The following is an 18819-nucleotide window of genomic DNA, read 5'->3' on the forward strand; positions in this document are numbered from 1 at the left end:
GTGATGCATCTAATTTCCTTCAAAATTAAACTTCACTGAAATCCTATGCATATAAACTGTCTCAGAACACTTTTTAAAATGGCAGTTCTTTCTTTAGTACTGAAAGTGTATTCTTTAAGAAGAAAATAATGTATTACCACAAAGAATAGAAATCTATATTAAAAACTGTCTTTTGTATATCAATCTCCTTTGTTATGGATATCTCCTCAGTTACTTTTATTACCTCTCTTTTTTTTAAGTCAGGTCATAATTTTCCAGTAACTATATGGTCATTTATGATAATGACCTAGAAATATATATACACATACACATATATACACACACATACATATATAATGATTGTTTGAAAAGCATTTTAAGATCAAAGATGAGTTTTGAGTACTGACAAGGACACTGTAGTCCAAAAAGTAATGGACAGATAAATAGGTATCTTTAAAATCACAAAAGTTATTATTATTCTGTTACTCACTGTTCAAAGGGGAAGAATAAAATTACCAGGCAGTAGGTTTTTTGTTAACAATAGAAAATACTTCTTTTCATCACATCTATTTATATTCTGGAACTTCTTGACATGGAATGCTGTGAAAGGGAAAAGCATAAAGGAGTACTAAAGAGTTTAGACAAATTCATGGAAAACAGGTAAAGGTCGGACAGATGTGATGGTCCAAGCATCTGCTAAGTCCTCAACCAAGAGAATTGTTTCTCAGTACTTTCAAAACCAGCTGGTTTTGCTCCTCAGTCTACTGTACCAATGCCTGGGGCACACCAGTACTTAGGCTTGTGATCTGATGGATGAAGGATGGTACTTCATTTATTAATATTTGTTGAGTATAATGTTAAGATAAATTTGCTAAATTTCCATTAGACACATATGAAGGCTGGTTAATCTTTGTGTAAGTCAAGGGCAGAGGATACCTCAAACACATTACAGCTCAATAACAGTCTGGGAGACTTCCTGTTTATTACGTCAATTGATTTCTGCTTAAAAAAAAAAAAAGGAAATATAAGAATATTTTTTGCATCACACTTGGCTTTAAGGTTGCCTCTTTAACTGATAACTCAGAATAAAGTACTTTGGAGAGGAAATACTGTAACACTTTCTCTGAATCAAGCATTATAGCCACCAGCTATTCTGACTAAAGGGTAACCTCACAGGTACATCCTGTTAGACAGGGGAAACTATACAAGACAGTAAAGAGGAAACAAAGAAAAAAAGCAATTTCTGTTCACTGGATCAAATTGAAGGGTCAAAGAAAAAATGAATCCAACAAATATTAAAAAATCATTTCTGAGTGCTCAGAGAATACAAACCTCTAGCACTTTCAACAGAATGCCATTGCCCTACTGTGGTGATAGTACCAGGTCTATAGACCTGAAGACTCGTTTATTTGCATTAATTTAGAATGACTAAATCTTGACAAAGAGTTTTTTTCTTTTTTAAGACTCTTTGCAAGGCCCTGACATACAAACTCAATCTTTCAGTTCCCATTCTGTAGGGGTGTTAGGCAGCTGAACGCAGATGGATTGTGAGCATCCAAAGCCACTTGTTTAGCAAACCAAATGTTTGCTTTATTATTTTCAAGTAATCAAAGAGCACCTGCTTATTTCTTGTTCTAAGCTAGTCAGAAACCAGTATGACAGCTGTAACACTGCCTTCCTGATATTTATGATCCAGGCCCTGCTGCGCGGATGTCTCTGTGCATCATTGCCACTTTGGGCAGGGGAAGCTGATAATAAAACAGAAATTGGAAAAGCAGCTTAATGTCAAAATGAGCAGAGTGCAGCCCTGCCCCAAGCAGGGGTCACACAGGTGCTATGCAGCCCCTCACCCAGATCCCTGCAGCAGCATTCCCAAAGCCTGGGACAATCTCCCCAGGGTAACTAAAGGACAAAATAACTGAGATAAAACATGCTCCTCATGAAGGACTTAAGAGAGTCATTCTGCATGATTCATCAGGTACCTGGTGAGTGAACGTTCAGGACCAGCTCATACACTGTCCAATTTACCCATTCACTCCTGCTATTTGCCAGCTGTACTGCTGGCCTCCCAAATGGATTTTTTTTTCCCCAGATAGAATAGTTGACTATACTATTTTTTAACTATCAGAGTAGCAAAAAGAATGCCAGATATAAATTGCAGTGTTCATTTACAGGTTTTTTTACCCCACCACCCATTTGGATTAAGAAAGTGCCCACCAGAGCTACTGGGAGTCATGTCCTCTGTTTTGATGAGCCATGGGATTTATGCACTGAGAAAGACACAGCCAGTGAATTGATGGGGTCACAGGATGGTGTGGCTGAAGGTCTATTAAAATTTATGCCTAAAAGTGCATTTATTTAAAAAGTAGCCACTGGCATAACTTGCAGATATAGCAGGCAAGCAAGACCTGCAGGGATAAATGTTAAGTCTTCTGGAGGAAAGTTGTATCAAAACTATGTGCCATCTAAAATGGAAAAGAGGACTAACACATAGATACCAAAAAGCAGATTTCTTTGCCCTGACCCACCAGAGAAAGGAAGGGATTTTGTATAACCTGTACTGGGCTAAATGTGCTATTAACTTAAAGTGTACAGTAACCCAAAGGGAGAGCATTTTCTTTGTCCTACAGTCATTTAGTGCTACCAAAGAATAGCTGCTAGATTTTGTCAGACATAAATCCCTGCTTTATAAGGGGATGTATGGATCTGTAGGGAGGCAGTAGCTCTAGAGTACAACTCTGTAACTGATTCTGCAAAATGGAAGCATGCACTTATTTTATAGGCATGTGTAATTGGATTAAAATTTCTGTTTGATTTTCTACAAAGGGCATGAAAAAATATTTAGAACTAGAGTCTCAGTGGTGAAGTGTGTGTTATGTTTTACACTGGAGAAATACATTAAACCCTTGCTCTGTGTGACTCTTCAGTTGGTACAAGAAATGTCCTCAAATGCAGAATAGAACAGAGCCAAACCCACCAGCCCTACACCCAGATGAAAACCCCTAATTCTTGTCTGCCTGTTGGTTTTTATACTTACCAATATTGCAATACTTCCCAGCATAATTTTCTTTGCAGTCACATACTATTTTCCCAGTGGAGGCAACCATCTTGCACTCTCCACCGTTCATGCAAGGATCATGAACACAACCTACAAGAAAACACAAGCAATGATCAAGCCAAAGGTACAAATCATTCAAGAGAATCAGTCCATTTTAACTTACTCTAGTGCATCTCCTCTGTGCATATGCATTTGGGAGAAGTTTTTCTTTTTTGTTTATGTCAGACCTACACTTGTGATAAATTAAAGAAAAGGCAACTCAACTGATTTCTGCCCACTAGGGTCTGTTTCATTGTTTTCACTGCTATTGGATAATATCAGCTATTGAAAGATATCAATGAACAGTAGGTAAAATGGGTGGTGATTATTATTACTAGTGGAGATGGTATTAACATTTCTTTCTCTATGGAAGGTTCTGCCAATTCCAGACTTGCCTCTGAGCTCTATTAGAATTTATAATAACATATCTAGTAGGGAGCTCAGTTAAATATTTAAGATCTGTGATTGGGAAGTATTAAGTCCTATCAAATTTCCCAACTCTCACATGGACTCTCAATGTCCTAGAAAGCCACTGACTCTCCATACTTTAGTTTCTTTAGGTTTTAGGTGGGAATAAAAGCACCTACATATTTCAAAGGACTTTTATGAAACTTATTTGCACTGTGACTTACTTGTGAATCTGGGCAGGGTAAAAGTTAGCCAGACTGAATAACAGAATAGCTGTATCAGAGCACATACATAGGTGAGGCATGTGGTTTGCTTCCCAGCATCTCTCCTCCAAATGAAAGGTGCTGTGCTGGCTTCTTCAGATGGGTGACAACCCAAAGTGCATATCCTGTGCTGGCTGGCCAGGGTGTTGGGTTCCTGGCAACCCCTTGTAAAAAGAGGAGGCTTCATAATGTAAGCATCACCCGTGCCAGGAATGGGCCAAAAATCATGGGGACTCTGAAGCCAATGCAGGCCTTATGGGATCTTGGAGGCAGGTAAAATTTACATGCTGGTAGTTCAAGAGTGGGATGGACTTGGGAAGAAACACAGAGGCAAAACAGCAATATGAAGTGATTGTTGCTTTGCAGGGTGTACCTCTCAGGCAGGTTATAGTTTTGGAGAAAAAACTTTACCACTTCTACTATATAACCTGTTGTATATTCTTATTCTTACATGCTGCAGATCAGGGTTTCATCCCTCTCGAAGAAAACATTGAGGTGTGTCCCTAAAATGCATCATAATGCAGATAGTTGCTTCCTCAAATAAGGATGGACACACTGAAGGGATTTCCTGGGTCAGTATAACGGCTCACTCTTGGAAAGGAAAGCTAAAATATTGTCGTTTAGAGAGGGTACATGAGCTGCAAGGGCAGCATTAGGGTGTGCAACACCACTCAGGCTTTGATAAGTTCACTGTCCTTTACTCGTGCTCTATGCAGACCTATGTGGTACAAAATAGTGCCTTACTTTTGTGTTCCACACGCTCACACTCCATCTGGCCGTTCACACACGAGCACTGCTCCACTGCTCCTTGTTGGACTCTTGACCAGCTTGCACCCACATCAAAGAATTCGTAGAGACTGTTGTCAAAACATTTCTCTGAAATGAAGTTTTACAAACAGCACAAGCTTTCAGATGTTATTTCTTACAAAAAATGACACCATAATCTCTATTATCATTCCCTGCTCTTCCCTTTTTTCCTGTTGAGTAGATCCATATTTGTTGACAGTTCTTCTCAAGCTAGCCAGCCTCCATAGTGTGGAGGCACTGAGCCAGTAGAGCAGCAGCTCCAGGAACTTCAGGACACAGGTGGCTTTCTCCCTAAAGCCCTGCGAGCAGGACAGCATCACTGTAGCCAGTATGTGCGTGTGCATAAGGGATAAGGAATCACCTGAAATCGTGCTGCTTTTTCATTTCTCTGTGCATTTTCTACCAGATATTAGTAATTTCCAAACATGTAAGGGATATTTAAATCTTAAAAACAGCAAAGGAAGGGGAGGAGCCTTTTTGTGTTTCCCATGCTCAGAGCATACTTGGATTTCTAATTGCACAGTCAAGCTATTTTCAGTTGTCCTGTCAGGAATGGATTGTCTGTCACAACTATTTGGAAATCCACCTACACAAACATTCATGCTGCAGTGGTCTCTCCCATCACAACAGCACTACCTTTTCATTAAGGAAACATTAATGAGCTCTACTTACTATTAATATTTCATGTTGTAACACTCGTGGTAGAAGATACTTACTCAGCTGACAGTCCTCGCCTGTGAATTCCTCAGGACAGGTACAGTGGTACATCCTGTGGCTGTGAGTGAGAGAACAGGTCCCTCCATTTTGGCAGGGGTTGTCTGCACAGTGATCTAGAGAGGCTACATAAGAAGTTGTTGTTAATAAGTATGGTGCAAGTCATGCTCTGTCCTTTTGGCTCCATGAACCGTTTTGGTTCAATGCTCAGTGGGTTTAATACCATCTACTGACATAAAACAAAGTTTGTCCAACTAATTGACAGTGGGCTTGTTTCCAGCTGTAAAACAGCTGGAAACGTATTTATCCAGCTTTTAAAAACCATGTGGTAGATCACTGAGCTGAACCTTCACCCCCCAAGACTGATCTGTCTGAAGGGGGTAGGTCCAGGCACACCTGAAGTCCCCAGAGCTGGCACTGTGGTGAGGAAGAAGATGGGACAGGTGCCCACAAGATGGAGCTGTGCCTTTACACTGGGGAGGGAGGAAGGCTGCGGCGCTGCCGCTGCCCGGCCTCTGCCCTGCAGCCTTCGCATTGCGACATCCACCACCGGGATCGCGCATCTCTTTCAAACCGCACAAAGGACAACCCTCGACAGAAGCATTTGCTGTGGGATTTTGGATTATGTCTAAAAGTAATGGACAACTGGAACCAAGCGAAAATTATAAAGCAAACCACAAAGCACATTGAGCCGGGGTGACTTTATGATGCTTGTAGCCCCGTTTACACATCCAAGTAAATCACACCAGGAAAGATGAAAACTGGACCAGTCTAGCATATCTCCATTTACTGGGGAATTTTCTGAATGATGGGGAAATGTGGTGGGAGAGGAGGTAGGTGCCAGGACAATTCCTGCAATAAAAGTTTTACTTGGCAATGTGCAATGTAAAAGTAATAAGAGTCTTGCTGGTCAGGCAGTGTTTCTGATTTCAGGCAGTGCCAAGGGATGTATCTCCCCTGCAGTTAACCAAGAGCATGTTTACACCTGCTCCAGAGTCGGCCCAACAGCTTGTCTGCATTCAAATCTTCCTTTTGAATGCTAATCAAACTCTGCTACACCATCTCCAGAGTTACTCAATCCAGGGGCTTCTTCAGCTAGACAGTGTGTCCTGAGCAAGAGATGCAACATGCGGAGGCACAGGCACGCATGAACAGGGCTGAGGTGAAGCACAAAGGGTGCATCCTGAAGTTTGCTACAGAATGTAAATCTGAGGTTCCCCTGCAGGGATCAAAATATTTACTTCAGAGGAGAGTGATGTAATTCCTATCAGATAGTAGGCCTGGGTGTATTCACTGGTAGTTTCAATCCAGGATAACATCAAGGGAAAGCAAGTGAAGTCAGTAACATTCCTACTCTTCCTGCTGTCGATAGTTATGAAACTTCTAGTGCCGTAATGTTTCCTCAAAGGAAAATCCTGTATTTCCTATTCCCACTACATCCAAACCATGACCTGATCTCCAAGCCATCTTCTGCTGTAACAAATGCTCAAGATTTTTTTTGTACCCTTGTTAAATCTGCAAAAAAGTACTTCCACTCATTCATTTCTTTCTCAATCTGTCCCTCACTACATCCCACCCACCGCTCCAGTCTGACCTTCCAGGCATGTTCTGTGTTGTTCCACATCTTCCCTGGAGTCCAGGAACAACTTCTGTTCATAAGCAGATGGACATATCTCAGTTCCCAGTGGGGAATCCTGCCCACTATTAACTGTCCATTAACTGGGGAGCGCTAAGTCCACATTTTCTCAGCACTGGCTGAAGCACCCTCACAGGTAAAACACTCCATGTTTGCTAGCTCTCATCTTGACTGCAGCTTCGCCTCTCTGAATCTCTGCTGATTGAGCAGTAGCCTTGTCTCACCTTTCTGCCCATATTTCCCAACAAAAACTTTCTGTTTCTGCCACCCACCTTCCTCAGAGCTCCTCCTGGGATGATGCCTCTTCCTCTTGCCTGCACAGCCCACACCACTCTACTACTTCTTTCCATATCAGTCCAGAGGGATCTTAAAAATACTGTCTGGCAATTTTTCCCCTCATGTTTGGGTCTCCCTGGGGTTTTGGCCACTTGTCCAAAATTTCCAGACATTCAGAGAAGCAGTCCTATCAGAGTGCCCAAAATCTGGAAGTCCCACCTGTAAGGGCATTTCACATTTATGGATATTTGTACATATATGTGAGCTATGCATACACAGCCCAGCTGGCCCATGTGTATGTGGGTAGTAACAGCTCCCTCCAGCAGAAACTTCCTACCCAAGCTTCACTTCACCCTAGAGCTAAAGGCTTCTTGGTTAAACTTCCCTTGAATTTGACAGATGTATTTTTCTGGATCAAAGCTTCCAGTGGTTGCTTAACATTGATTTTTAAGCACCTCCAATGTTTTGAAGCTGACTTGTCACATACATGTGGTATTCTTGGTCTGGAGAGAGTTTGTGCTTCAACCTTTGCTCTAAAGAATATTTTTCTCCAAGCCAATGGATACACTGCTCACCAACCTCTTATGGCCAAAGGATACTCTCTCCCTGAAATTCCATTTTTTCTTGTTTATCAAGAAAAAACACCTAAAGATTTAATACTTCAGATGATTTTAAAAAAAAAGAGTATTATTTTACACACTTTAAAGGTCAGCATTGTTCAGTTTGACTGCTTAGTTCTTCCACAGCAGGCAAACTTTCCTTCTTTTGCTTCAAATTCCCTTCATCCATTATGCTGTTTTTCCTTTCAACCTCATCATAGGCCTGTTCACTTTAAGCTCTGGTTAATGATCTGTTAAACATTTCCCAAATCCAAAAATGTGCTTGCTTAAAAAAAAAAAAAAAAAAAAAAAAAAAAAAAAAAAAAAAAAAACCAAACCCTAAGTAGACTTATGTTTATAAATAAAATAACAGCCAAAAACCTTGTGTTTATTTTTTTTCAAATTCTAAATGCTTTCAGAAATAAAGGGGCTATCTTTTATTTTGCAACAGCCAGCAGTGATCTCCTCCAGCTACCTCATTGTTTTTTCTCTTTCCTTTCTTACATATATAACTCATTTTTTATTTTATTTTAAGCTCTGGGAAGCCACTGATGAATAACTAAGTGCAGCCCTCATAACCTGACTCTTGTAAGCACGAACTGCCCGTAAAGTCTATGTTCATGTCTGGCACACTTGCATTACAAAGTTGTATACATTGCTGCTTGTTTTGGGGCTAGGTCACTGGCCTCTGATCTACTGTTAATCTGTTTTAAAGCCAGGCTGGAAAATAATTTAAAGTAGTTATGTTAAAAAAGGTGATGCTGTGCACTGCTTAATTTTAAACTGTCAGCGTGATTCAGCTAATTTGGCTTTTCAAGTGCTCTGCTAGATTGCAATCAGCTTGGCAATAAGACTCCTGACACTGTGGAGAACTCCCTGAAAGGGGTTGGTGGAAAAAGCCCTTCATTTCAAAGTGGGAAGTGAATATCTAAGGCTATTGGTCATATCCTGCAGACTAAATGTGTCTCATTTGAAAATAGTGAGACGGTAAAAAGAGGAACATGAACAGAATTAGACACAGGTCCAGAAAAAGCTCAGGGGCATCAAGTTCGACCAGTGCAACACCTGATTTTTCAAGCTGGTCTGTGGCTGTATGAAATGAGAAGTTACACACACAAACACACACACACACACACACATACATATATATATATATATATATATGTATATATATTATTTATAAAATGGGATTCCCCAGCATCCAGCTCATGGAGCCAGGGATAGAGAGATAAGCAAAGGCCAGTCACTGAGGGAATGCTGAGGACAGGAATGCATATTCCCAGGTGAACTTTCACCCAATGTGTCAATTAGAGTGACTTTTATACATAAAGCTGACTTTGCCACAGACCTTGACTTCCCCTTTTAGACAGACTTTCGCAATGAGGTAATTGTAGCACAGGAGTGTGGTGACCACATAAACCCACAGAGCTGTTCAGCCGAGTAATCCTTTCATTATCCCTCAGGACTCCTGCAATGAACATGTCTGGCCTCTTGTCTTCTCTGACACAACACAAAGCTCAAGGAAGTCTGGGTTGGAGATCTGCTCTTTCCCATGAGATCTCAAGAAAGGAAAGCTGGAAGTGATGGCTGTGTGTTATACAGGGTGTCAAACGTTTCTGTGCCTTCTAAAAAAATTAACTGGTCAGACAGACAGAAAATGCAGCTGTGTAAATTAAGGGAAAGCCAAAAGGCACATCCAAGCCATGAGGGAGGAGAAGATGATCACCTTTGTGTTTGGCTCCAGCCGGAGTTTAGATTTCCATAATTTCTCTCCATGGCTTCAAGTTAGTCAACAGAGAGTGAATTAAAGACTGTATGATATTCATAATGCTATGGCTGTGCAGCGTCACAGAGATTATAGAAACAGCTGATGTGAAGGCTTGCTTCAAAATAAATACACAAATAGAAGCTGAACTGAAGGCACTGTCCCTCCTTCCTGCAGGTGGCAAAGTAGGAGCCAGGTACCTGGAGCAACTCAGCAATGGCTTGCCTTACCTGAGTGGTCTCTGTGCAGCAAAGCACAGTGTCCCCAGCTCCTGTCCCGGTCAAAGTTCTGTGTTGTTGAACACCTGAAAAGAATCAAAAGTGCAGCTTAGTGCATCTTTAAACAACCTGGATGTCTGCACTGAAACCTCAGGGCTTTCACACTCTAGTGACCTGGAAATTCATGCTTGGTTTTTTTTCTAATTAGCATCAGTTGCATTCAAATTCTCTTAAGAGCAGAGGAAAAAATAAGCTTTCTTTTGTTAAAGTTGCTCTGCTCCACTTGTCTCATATTAAAAACATATTAAAAATAAGATGTAAATGCAGGACCTGGGATTTTCAATGAATCCTTCAGAAAAACACAACATTCTTCCTATTTCTGGGATTAGAACATGAAAGACAGAAACAAAAAAACAAAACTAAAGCAAATAAATTATGTCTTCTCTACTTATTACAAAACAAGCAAAACAGGACCCAGCCCATTTTTAATGCCTGACAGTTACTGTAATAATCTGTGGAGGCAGGAGACTGTCCACAAAGGGACTTTTCCCTGACTTTCAGTGACAAGCACATTTCACCCTTTTCAGACTCAGTTCCTTTAAAGCAGTCTTATTTTGGAACTTGCAAGATGAAATGAGGAAATAACTGACATGGTGGTGATTTCCAAAGCACAGATAAGACCTTTCCTTTTTTGAGAGCAGGGGACTGAGTCCTGCACACCCTCACTGGTGGTCTGTTATCTCAGTCTGCTGTCTCAGGCTCAGAGCACTCCAAGCAGCACGGAGCTGCTATTCCTCTTCTGCAGGAGTAGATTTGGAGGCTTCCCTGAGGACACACAGGGAGCACGTGACTGAACTGAGGCTGTACCTTGGAGGTCCATGTCCTGTCCCAGTGCACCATCCACCAAAACATCCTCCCTAGCCAGTTATAATGCAGAATAATAGATATCAGCTACATGACATTAGAAGACACTGGAGTTTATTTAATGTGCCTGATAATCTATTTCCATTATGCATGGTTTTATCATTCCTTGAGCAGTTGTGTGATCAAATTTGTCACCCTAAGATGTCACAAGTTAGATTGAAATTTTATTGTAGCACATGTCTACATTTTAACTGTCCTATTTTCCTTCTTAATTAGATGCTGATATTTAAAATTTAATTAGATGTGGTATTTAAAATGCATAATTCCTATGGAGCATCTGAATAGGCCACATATATTAATTTTGGTGACTTCAATTATATAAGGTACACTAAAAGAGGTGCTTGGTAGTCTGGTGCAAATTAACATGGCACATACTTAAAGAGGCTGTTCTCTCACAGGAATTAAGGCTGATGCAACTACTGGGAGCTGATGGAAATTCCTCAAAGATCCTTCTGTGGGGAGTGGATTGTGCTTTCTTTAAAGGGTGGTCTAGTATGCACAAGAATGAAGATGAGCAATGAGTTAAAAGTGTCCTCAACACTGCTTGTGTCACTGTTCAGCAGCAGCCAAGTTCTCAAATTTTTCATCTTAAAAGATCTTTTGTTGTCAGAGACCCTGACAGAGGCTTCTTGTACCAGCTCTCTACAAACCACTGGTCCTCCCACTTGATGCTCTTCACAGCCAGTCCTTCCCTATCACCTTGCAGAGCCTACAATGAGGTTGGTCCTCCCTTGTGATGCCAAGCTGCCTCTTGGGAGCCAAGCTTCTTGCACAGTAATATGATTCTTTTCTATTTTTCACCACAGATCTCAGTCTCTGTGAGAATCTCATCCTCAAAGCTATTTCACTTGTCTCCCTCCTTTTCTTTCAAAAATGTTTTGTCTGATTAGAGGCTTACCAAAAATGAAATGGTGACATTTCATAGCATTCTTCTGGAATGTTACCTCCAGCAGCCAAACCAACCCAGTGGCCTTATTATTTCTTTATGCTATTTGCAAATGCACCCACACTCAAAATTTATGGGATAGCAAATATCTTTACATCAGCTTGTCATATTAAATTGCTAACATGAAAGTGAAAACATAAGGACAGAGATACTGAACTAATTATATCAGCAAAGTCCACTATGAGGGATTGATTTAAATAACATTTTAAATCCATACATGGTAAACAGCATGGGAATGAACAAAGATGAGACTTAACTTGCAGGATCAATGGAAAGTAGGCTGGCTTTCCCTCTAGGAGCATAGGGAGCCCTAACCATGGGATGTTTGGAGAGCAAGCAAAGCCCCAGGCCTGAGGCAGACGGGTGTAAGGAAAGAGCTTTGCCATCACAACTGGTGTTGTCACTATGTTTGAGACTTGGAGGTTGCCCGAGACTTTTCTAGGTGTTGTCCTGACCATGAGACATGGCTTGACAGACTTTGCCTGACAACACCACACCAACCACTACCTGCTCCAGGAAAATTCAGAACCTGATGCTTGACATCTCCCAGCTCAGCCCACAGGTACTTCTCCTTTCCAGGACAGTCATAAACTCCCCATCCTGTAATCCAGCTTGCCAAAAAGCTGACCTCTGCACTGTTTTCAGTCTGGGGCCAATGTATCAGAAGTTATCTTCTTGTTTCCAAGGAAGATGATAAGATCATGTCCTTCCTACACAGACCCAAACTCACCCTTGCACAGGGGCCCTGCCCATCCAGAACTGAAGCACAGGATAAGGCTTCTTGCAGGGCATGAGTCAACACCTTCCAACTTATAGCCAAAATCTCGAGCAAGGTCTGCTCCTGCCATTCCCCTAGAGCAGAATCTGAGGAACCCCTCCCATGCTGGGACACAGGGACAGGGTGCTGGCAGCTTCCCTGCAGCCAGCAGGTCCAGTTCAGACCACCCTCCCCTTTTGTTCTCACGAGGGTTCACTGCACCCCCATTCTGTCTGTCCCTACACTGCTTTGTCTTTCTGGAGGTACCAATGAAATTTAGAAGCAATTACAGCTATTTTTTTTTCTCCTCAGCACAAAAGGAAAATTTACACTATGTCTTTAGCAAGATATGTAAGACTTAGTAATAGACCACTAAATGGAAATTTATCTGTGAAAACTGATTATAATTAAGGGAAAAAGCAATATAGGATGCTGTTAAAGGAAGTCTGTTATTTAAATAGTGCAATTATTTTGTCTTCTTTCCTGTATTTTCAATAAATATTTATAAAGATACAGCTTGTTTGTTGCTCTCAAACAAAGTAGGGAGTGCTTTCTGTGGTCAGGAGCAGATTTATGCTGAAACACAGTATCTGTGTCATTTGTAGTATGAGAAAACATAAATCTAAAGCAAATTTGAGTAGGGTTTAGCCTGCACTGTAAAGTCCTGCCTGTAGTCCTGACCCAAAGTATGACTTGAGGTCTGAGGACATGAATTTAAATGCATAAGTCAGTGCTCTCCTGGCTGGGTTTCCTGGAATTCATCCCTGAAGAAGCAGTTTGGACCCAGGCTCCCATCATCCCTTACTAGCAGCTTGCAGGAGGCAGGAGCAGGAAGAGCACAAGCCCTGCCCTAACCTGGAGCCTACCAGGTCCCCTGGGATCAGTTATTCAGTGCAAGTCCAGCCTGGGTTAGTGCCAAGTCACACAAAAAGTGCACAGAGCAGGTTTTCCAACTGCTATTCAGGGCCTTTTCCTGGCATCTGTGTGCCTGAAGTCACACATTAAGTTGCTTTTAGCTTATGAGTGATGAGCAAACACTGGTCAGAAGGTCACCCATAGGGTGAAATGATCTGTCAAATCCAAATAACTCCAGCTGGCCTCTTCCTTGTCTCCCTGCTTGTAAATGGCTTTTAAAGACTCAGAAGCATAAGAGCAAGTTGTTCAAGGTCAGCTCTAAAGTGTGCTCTAACCTTGGATGCCATCCATTGACAGGTTTTTCCATTTCTGTGGCCTAACTGGCTAAAAACAAATACACAGTGTCATGTATTAACAGGATCCCTCTTAAGCATTACATGAAATTAAGTGGGTACTAAGGTCAAACTCTTTGTGGCTACAGTTCATCAAAGACAGGATTCAAACTGGTAAATTATTGCAGTTCCCTTTCTTGAGTCAAGATAGTCTCAAATTCTTGTTTCTTGGAGGCTTTTATTAGCTGGGTTGTATCAGTGGATATTGGGGAAATTCTGAAGTGGTTTCCTAGCCTGAAGCTCGGTGTCTGTTTATGTAAGCAGGTTTGTTTTGTGTTGTTTACATTACACCAGCACTTACACTTGAAACAGATGTGTCATCAGAAAGACACCAACAGATCATGAAAAATTAGACAGACCAGTATAAAAAATGAGACTTCTGTCCTTCCTGGGCAAGTAAAATAAACTCTAAAATACTATCTCCACCCTGAAAACAGGCAAGTGTTTGCCTTTCAGGCAAGTGTTTGGTTCATCTGGGCATAATTTTCACATTACTGGTATCTACATATTCTCTGCTTTCTTGCCTTTGATTTCAGTCAATATATGTTCTTATGAGTTTGTCTGCAAAGTTTATCCTTTTTATTCAGTGCTTTAATTCAGTAGGGTTCCCACCTGACTGCTCCTACCCCAAAAATGGATCATGAATACTTCTAACAGCTTCTACAAAAGTAAAAGAGTAACCTTTGCCCAAAAGAAGGAGATCTGACCTTAAACATGGGAATAAATCATTAACCAACAAACAGGAGTAATATCTCACTTCTTAGTACTGCACTGTCCAAAGGGGTTCTGGTGCCAATCTGGATAGAAATTAGAGACGTGGGGGTGGGGAGAAAACATCTTTCCTCAAAAATCAGATGTACAAGTACAAACAGCAGTACAAGTGCAGCCTGCACAAATCAACAGTCCCTTAACCAAGCATCCTCTCTTGCAGGTGTCTGTGTCTCTCCTTTCTCCCTCAGGAGAGGGTCTCTTCCAGGTTGTTCTACCAGTCCTGCATTTTCTGTACAAGCTCTTGTCCCTCATGTAAATTGCAGTTCCAATAGGCAGGGCAGCAAGGAAACATTTCTGCAGTTCCTGAGCCTCCTGTGGCTGTGGAAACCCAGTGCCAGGGCTCCCTCTCCCCTGAGCATGTCCTGACCCGAGGGCCACAGCTATCAGCAGCAGAACTGCACCTTGGGCACAACATCCAGCTCATGTTAATTACTCCAAAAGCAAGATTAAAGCACCAAAAGGATGACATTTCATTTGAATGCTGTTTTCATTTATGAGCAATGTCAACTCACCATTTCTTTCTGGAAAATGAATTTGATAAACATGTGTGATAAAACCTTCCACCAAACCGGAAAGGAAATTTGCATAAATGTCCATCCTCTGTAAACACTGAAATACAAATATAAAAAACTCATAATGCATCTGAAAACCAACCCACAAATTATATTATATACTATTATATGAAATTATGAAGATAGATATCTGCAAGTTTTTCAGCTGTACTCTGGACTCTGTGTCTCTGCAATGTCTAGTGCATAAGAAGAAGCTTAAAATCTTACATAATGACTGAATCAACAAAGATTAATGGACTCTGCAGTGGAACAAAGATCTCAGATCATTTCAGTTCAAAATATACTGCCATTTCTGGTACAGCAAATGCCAATTATATTCATTAATTGCAATTATAATTTCTAATTATGTAGTATTGTAATTGCATATTAAAATAATTTCTGAAGTTGTATCCTTTCAGGCTTTATATCACATTGTAATATCTGTTTAAAATAATTAAGGAACCAGACAGTACAAACTGAAATAGAAACAGTCAGGAGGAAGAAGGTTTTAAAGGTTGGGGGTAGAGAGAGAATTTTGATCATACCACCTTCCCTTTGGGATAAGCAGATTACTTACAAGTGGGGAGAAACTGATGAGACCAGTGTCTAAAAAGGGCAAGTTTTATATTTGCCACATCAGTGATGGCAATCTAAGGAAGGGTGGTGGGAGTATAAGGAAGGCTAGTGGGAGTCTATCAGAAAAAAATCCTTCAAAATTAGTCTTAATAATGAGAGAGGCTGAAGACAAAAAAGACAATGAAAAACTGTCAGAGCTTATTTAACCATTAAACTAAAAGAAATCTGTTTTGAAATCCCAAAGTCTGAATGGGAAGCCAACCACTGCCGTAAGAGAGAAATGGGGCATTCAACCAAACTGGCAGCACAGCACATTTCCACTTCTCAGAGACAATGTATGACTGCTCCTTGTCCTGAGCTTACCCCTCCCATGATGGCTGGGGCTCCTGCACACTCTTACAATATCTGTTAACTCCCATGAGCTCAGACATCTCAAAGAGCTGCTGAGGTCAGTTATTGGCATTATAGAAAAAACAACTTATCCCTGTGGTCCAACCCCTTCTCAACCAGTTGGAATTATGGTCACTCCATCTGCCCTAACTGCCTCCTTCTCTAGCAATATGAAATAGCCTCTGCCATCCCCTTGTCAATCCCAGTTTTCATTCTCTGAACAAATTAAGCAAATGTTCTGATAGCAACTTTCTCTGTCTGATACCTCCCAGTACAAGCAGGCAGGAGAGTTGTGAAAATACATCCCCATTCAGAAGATATATTGCATCCCAAAGGCCACTGAAGATTGTTATAACCTATAAAAGCCCAAAGGCTCAACGCATGTAATCTTCAATAACAAAAGCACAGGACAATAAAAGCTTTAAAAATGAAAACTGCAGCGCTCTCCCAGAGCCAGGATATCTGATCATTGAGGTGTCACTATAACAAATGCAACCCAGAAAGCTGCATGCAACTCAAACCCTTCTCCCACAGAGAGATCAAGGGCCAGGGTAGAAACTGAACCTGTACATACAAAGAGTTAATATGCTTGAAAGTTACAGGGCAGCTGCAGCTCTGATTAAAGGTTGTTGCACATCTTCAGCCACACCACCTTGTGAAATAATATAAAGCCATGCCAGCTCAGACAACTAAAATCCCATCAGCACCTTCCCATTAATCTGCACCTGAAGGAAAATTACCTGAGATTCCTGAGCTAATCTCAAATTCCCCTTTAAACAGAAATTAATATTGGCATAACCATCCTATAATCCTTATTCATGTTGAAACAAAGACAGGCTTCCTACCAGCTTGCACAGCACGGATACAGACAGACAGACCATTCTTACTGTCATGAAACCTATTGCATTTGACTTGGTACCTTGTGGGCGAGTGAACCCATGCCTTGAGCTTCTTCCTGCCCCAGATTTGTAGTGCTACAAAGAGAAAAAGAGAATGTGGATTGGAGACACAAATTCACTCTGGGAACCATACTACTGGTAAAAACTTACTTTCCAGGGTGCCCTGAACTTGTGTTTCTCCCAATGCTTCTGAGAAAATCTTATTATTTGCTTTTGATTTTTGGTGGGGCACAGTCTGGTGAAAGAGGGTAGATACACGTTAACTCTTGAAAGTGCCAGCTAAACCAGGAAAACCCAGCACAACACAACAAAGGCCAAAGCTCTGCTCCATTTTATCTTTCTATTGCCAAGGGACACATCTCCTATTTCTCTCAGCAGGAAGAATACATGCATTCTAGGGCCGGTTCACAGTTACAAATAATATCCCAACATTTGCCTTTTCCTGCTATTTAACTGTATCCCCCCAGGGCATTAGCTACAAAAGGAACTTCTAACTGTATTTGGGTTGCCAATCAGCAAGCAAAGAGCACTAGGCTGAGCTGATTTTAAGCCATGGGAAATAATAAAAAGAGAATAATACACATAAAGTGCTGCTGCCACCAAAGGTGCTGGCAATTGAACTATAACAAAAAAAAAAGTCACAAAAAGCAGTCAAAGAAGCACACATCATGAACATAGAACTGGACAGGGAGCATAAAAAGTGAGGGTTAATAAAAAGCTGTTGCTAAGATATAGGGAGAAAGCTTGAAGAAGAGAGGAAAGAAGAGTTTTTGCACTCTGCGCAGACTCTGCCACTACCAAGCAAGAGCTCCAGCCAGGATCTTTACCTTGAACATGAGCATTCCTCTCTGCTCCCTCATGTAATATCTGAGGGCATACTTTTGTAATTCGCTGGGGTAGTTAGGATTGTAACTCCATCCAAGTATACCTGAGCTAGTTTTAACCCAGCTAGAGAAATAAGGCTGATCCTAAGGCCACAATGCTGACCATAAGGCAGCAGTGAACAAATTACCCTGTTATTCCATGGTAGATACCAGCCTATGGTGAGGTTTAAGCAAACTAGCAAATTCAGACCATCACAGCCTGCTCAGCAGTGCTTCATGTGCTTGGCAGACATACCCTCAAAAAAGACACAAGATACATGATGCAAAAACACCGAGGGGTTTGGCATGGAAACAAGGAGAAGTCTGAAAAGAAGAAGATAGCCACCTAAGCTGGTCTGTTCAGTTACCAGACAGCAGTAGTGTCTGGCAGTAGAGCGCTCTCCCTACATGCTACTGCAGGTACCTCCTTGTGTCAACACATTTCTGAGATATATTTTTAAAGGATTTCAATTTTTGCAGTCCTTCCTCCCCTCCCATTCCTCCTCCAAAGCAAGGCATGGATGTAAGAAATTGCTTTAAAGAGAGAAAGGTGTGGTACCAGCTATCCTGCAGTCCCCCCACTAAGTGAGCACTGCTGTCAGCCTTCATCTGGCTAATCCCTTTCATGGTCCCTTTGAATCTCTCTTTCTCTGGGTCTCTTCAATGGCTTCACTCATCCAGCCCCAAGGCAACCTGGTCTTGCCAGGCATCAGGCAGCTGATCTACTACTCAGAGAAAGAAGAATCACTTACCATCCTTGCACAGTCACTGCTCAGACTCAGAGCCAAGACAACAGTGAGAGGAGCACAGACTTTCATCTTTGTTCTCCTCTCATGAAGGTTTTGCCTGGCAGAGGAAAACTTCCAGGGCTGGGCTGAAGCAGGAGAGTGAATCAGGAACAAGCTTTCACAAGGGACTGTGATTTACTTGACTTTAAGGTATTTTAGTTTTCTAAGTAAGCAGAGCTGTTATCATTGTTAATCATTAATGTCTTTGTGAGTAGAAGGGAATGCCCCATAGGGAGAGACTTCCTAAACAACCAGGAGTGAAGAGTTTACAAAGTGCCTGACCCTTGGAGAGGGTCCCTTGTGTAATCGGCAAGCACTGAAGGGCAACTCCAGAGAAGCTGATCC

The 18819-nt window shown here is 41.4% G+C and overlaps 1 protein-coding gene across 1 annotated transcript in view; it reads right to left on the reverse strand.

The window, feature by feature from the left end:
• The window catches only part of HGFAC (HGF activator), a 40523-nt gene extending 21933 nt beyond the window's left edge, over window positions 1-18590 (reverse strand). Inside the window, exons 1-7 of the mRNA XM_053940636.1 lie at window positions 18439-18590; window positions 16844-16898; window positions 14920-15016; window positions 9775-9848; window positions 5271-5393; window positions 4492-4623; window positions 3017-3127 (exon numbers count right to left, since the gene is read on the reverse strand). Coding sequence (XP_053796611.1) covers window positions 3017-3127; window positions 4492-4623; window positions 5271-5393; window positions 9775-9848; window positions 14920-15016; window positions 16844-16898; window positions 18439-18504 — 658 coding nt within the window. The 5' untranslated portion in view covers window positions 18505-18590. The remainder of the gene's footprint in view (window positions 1-3016; window positions 3128-4491; window positions 4624-5270; window positions 5394-9774; window positions 9849-14919; window positions 15017-16843; window positions 16899-18438) is intronic.
• Between the last annotated feature and the right edge of the window lie 229 nt (window positions 18591-18819).

This window comes from Vidua chalybeata, chromosome 4, assembly GCF_026979565.1.
Source record: "Vidua chalybeata isolate OUT-0048 chromosome 4, bVidCha1 merged haplotype, whole genome shotgun sequence".
In the NCBI taxonomy this organism is placed as follows: domain Eukaryota; kingdom Metazoa; phylum Chordata; class Aves; order Passeriformes; family Viduidae; genus Vidua; species Vidua chalybeata.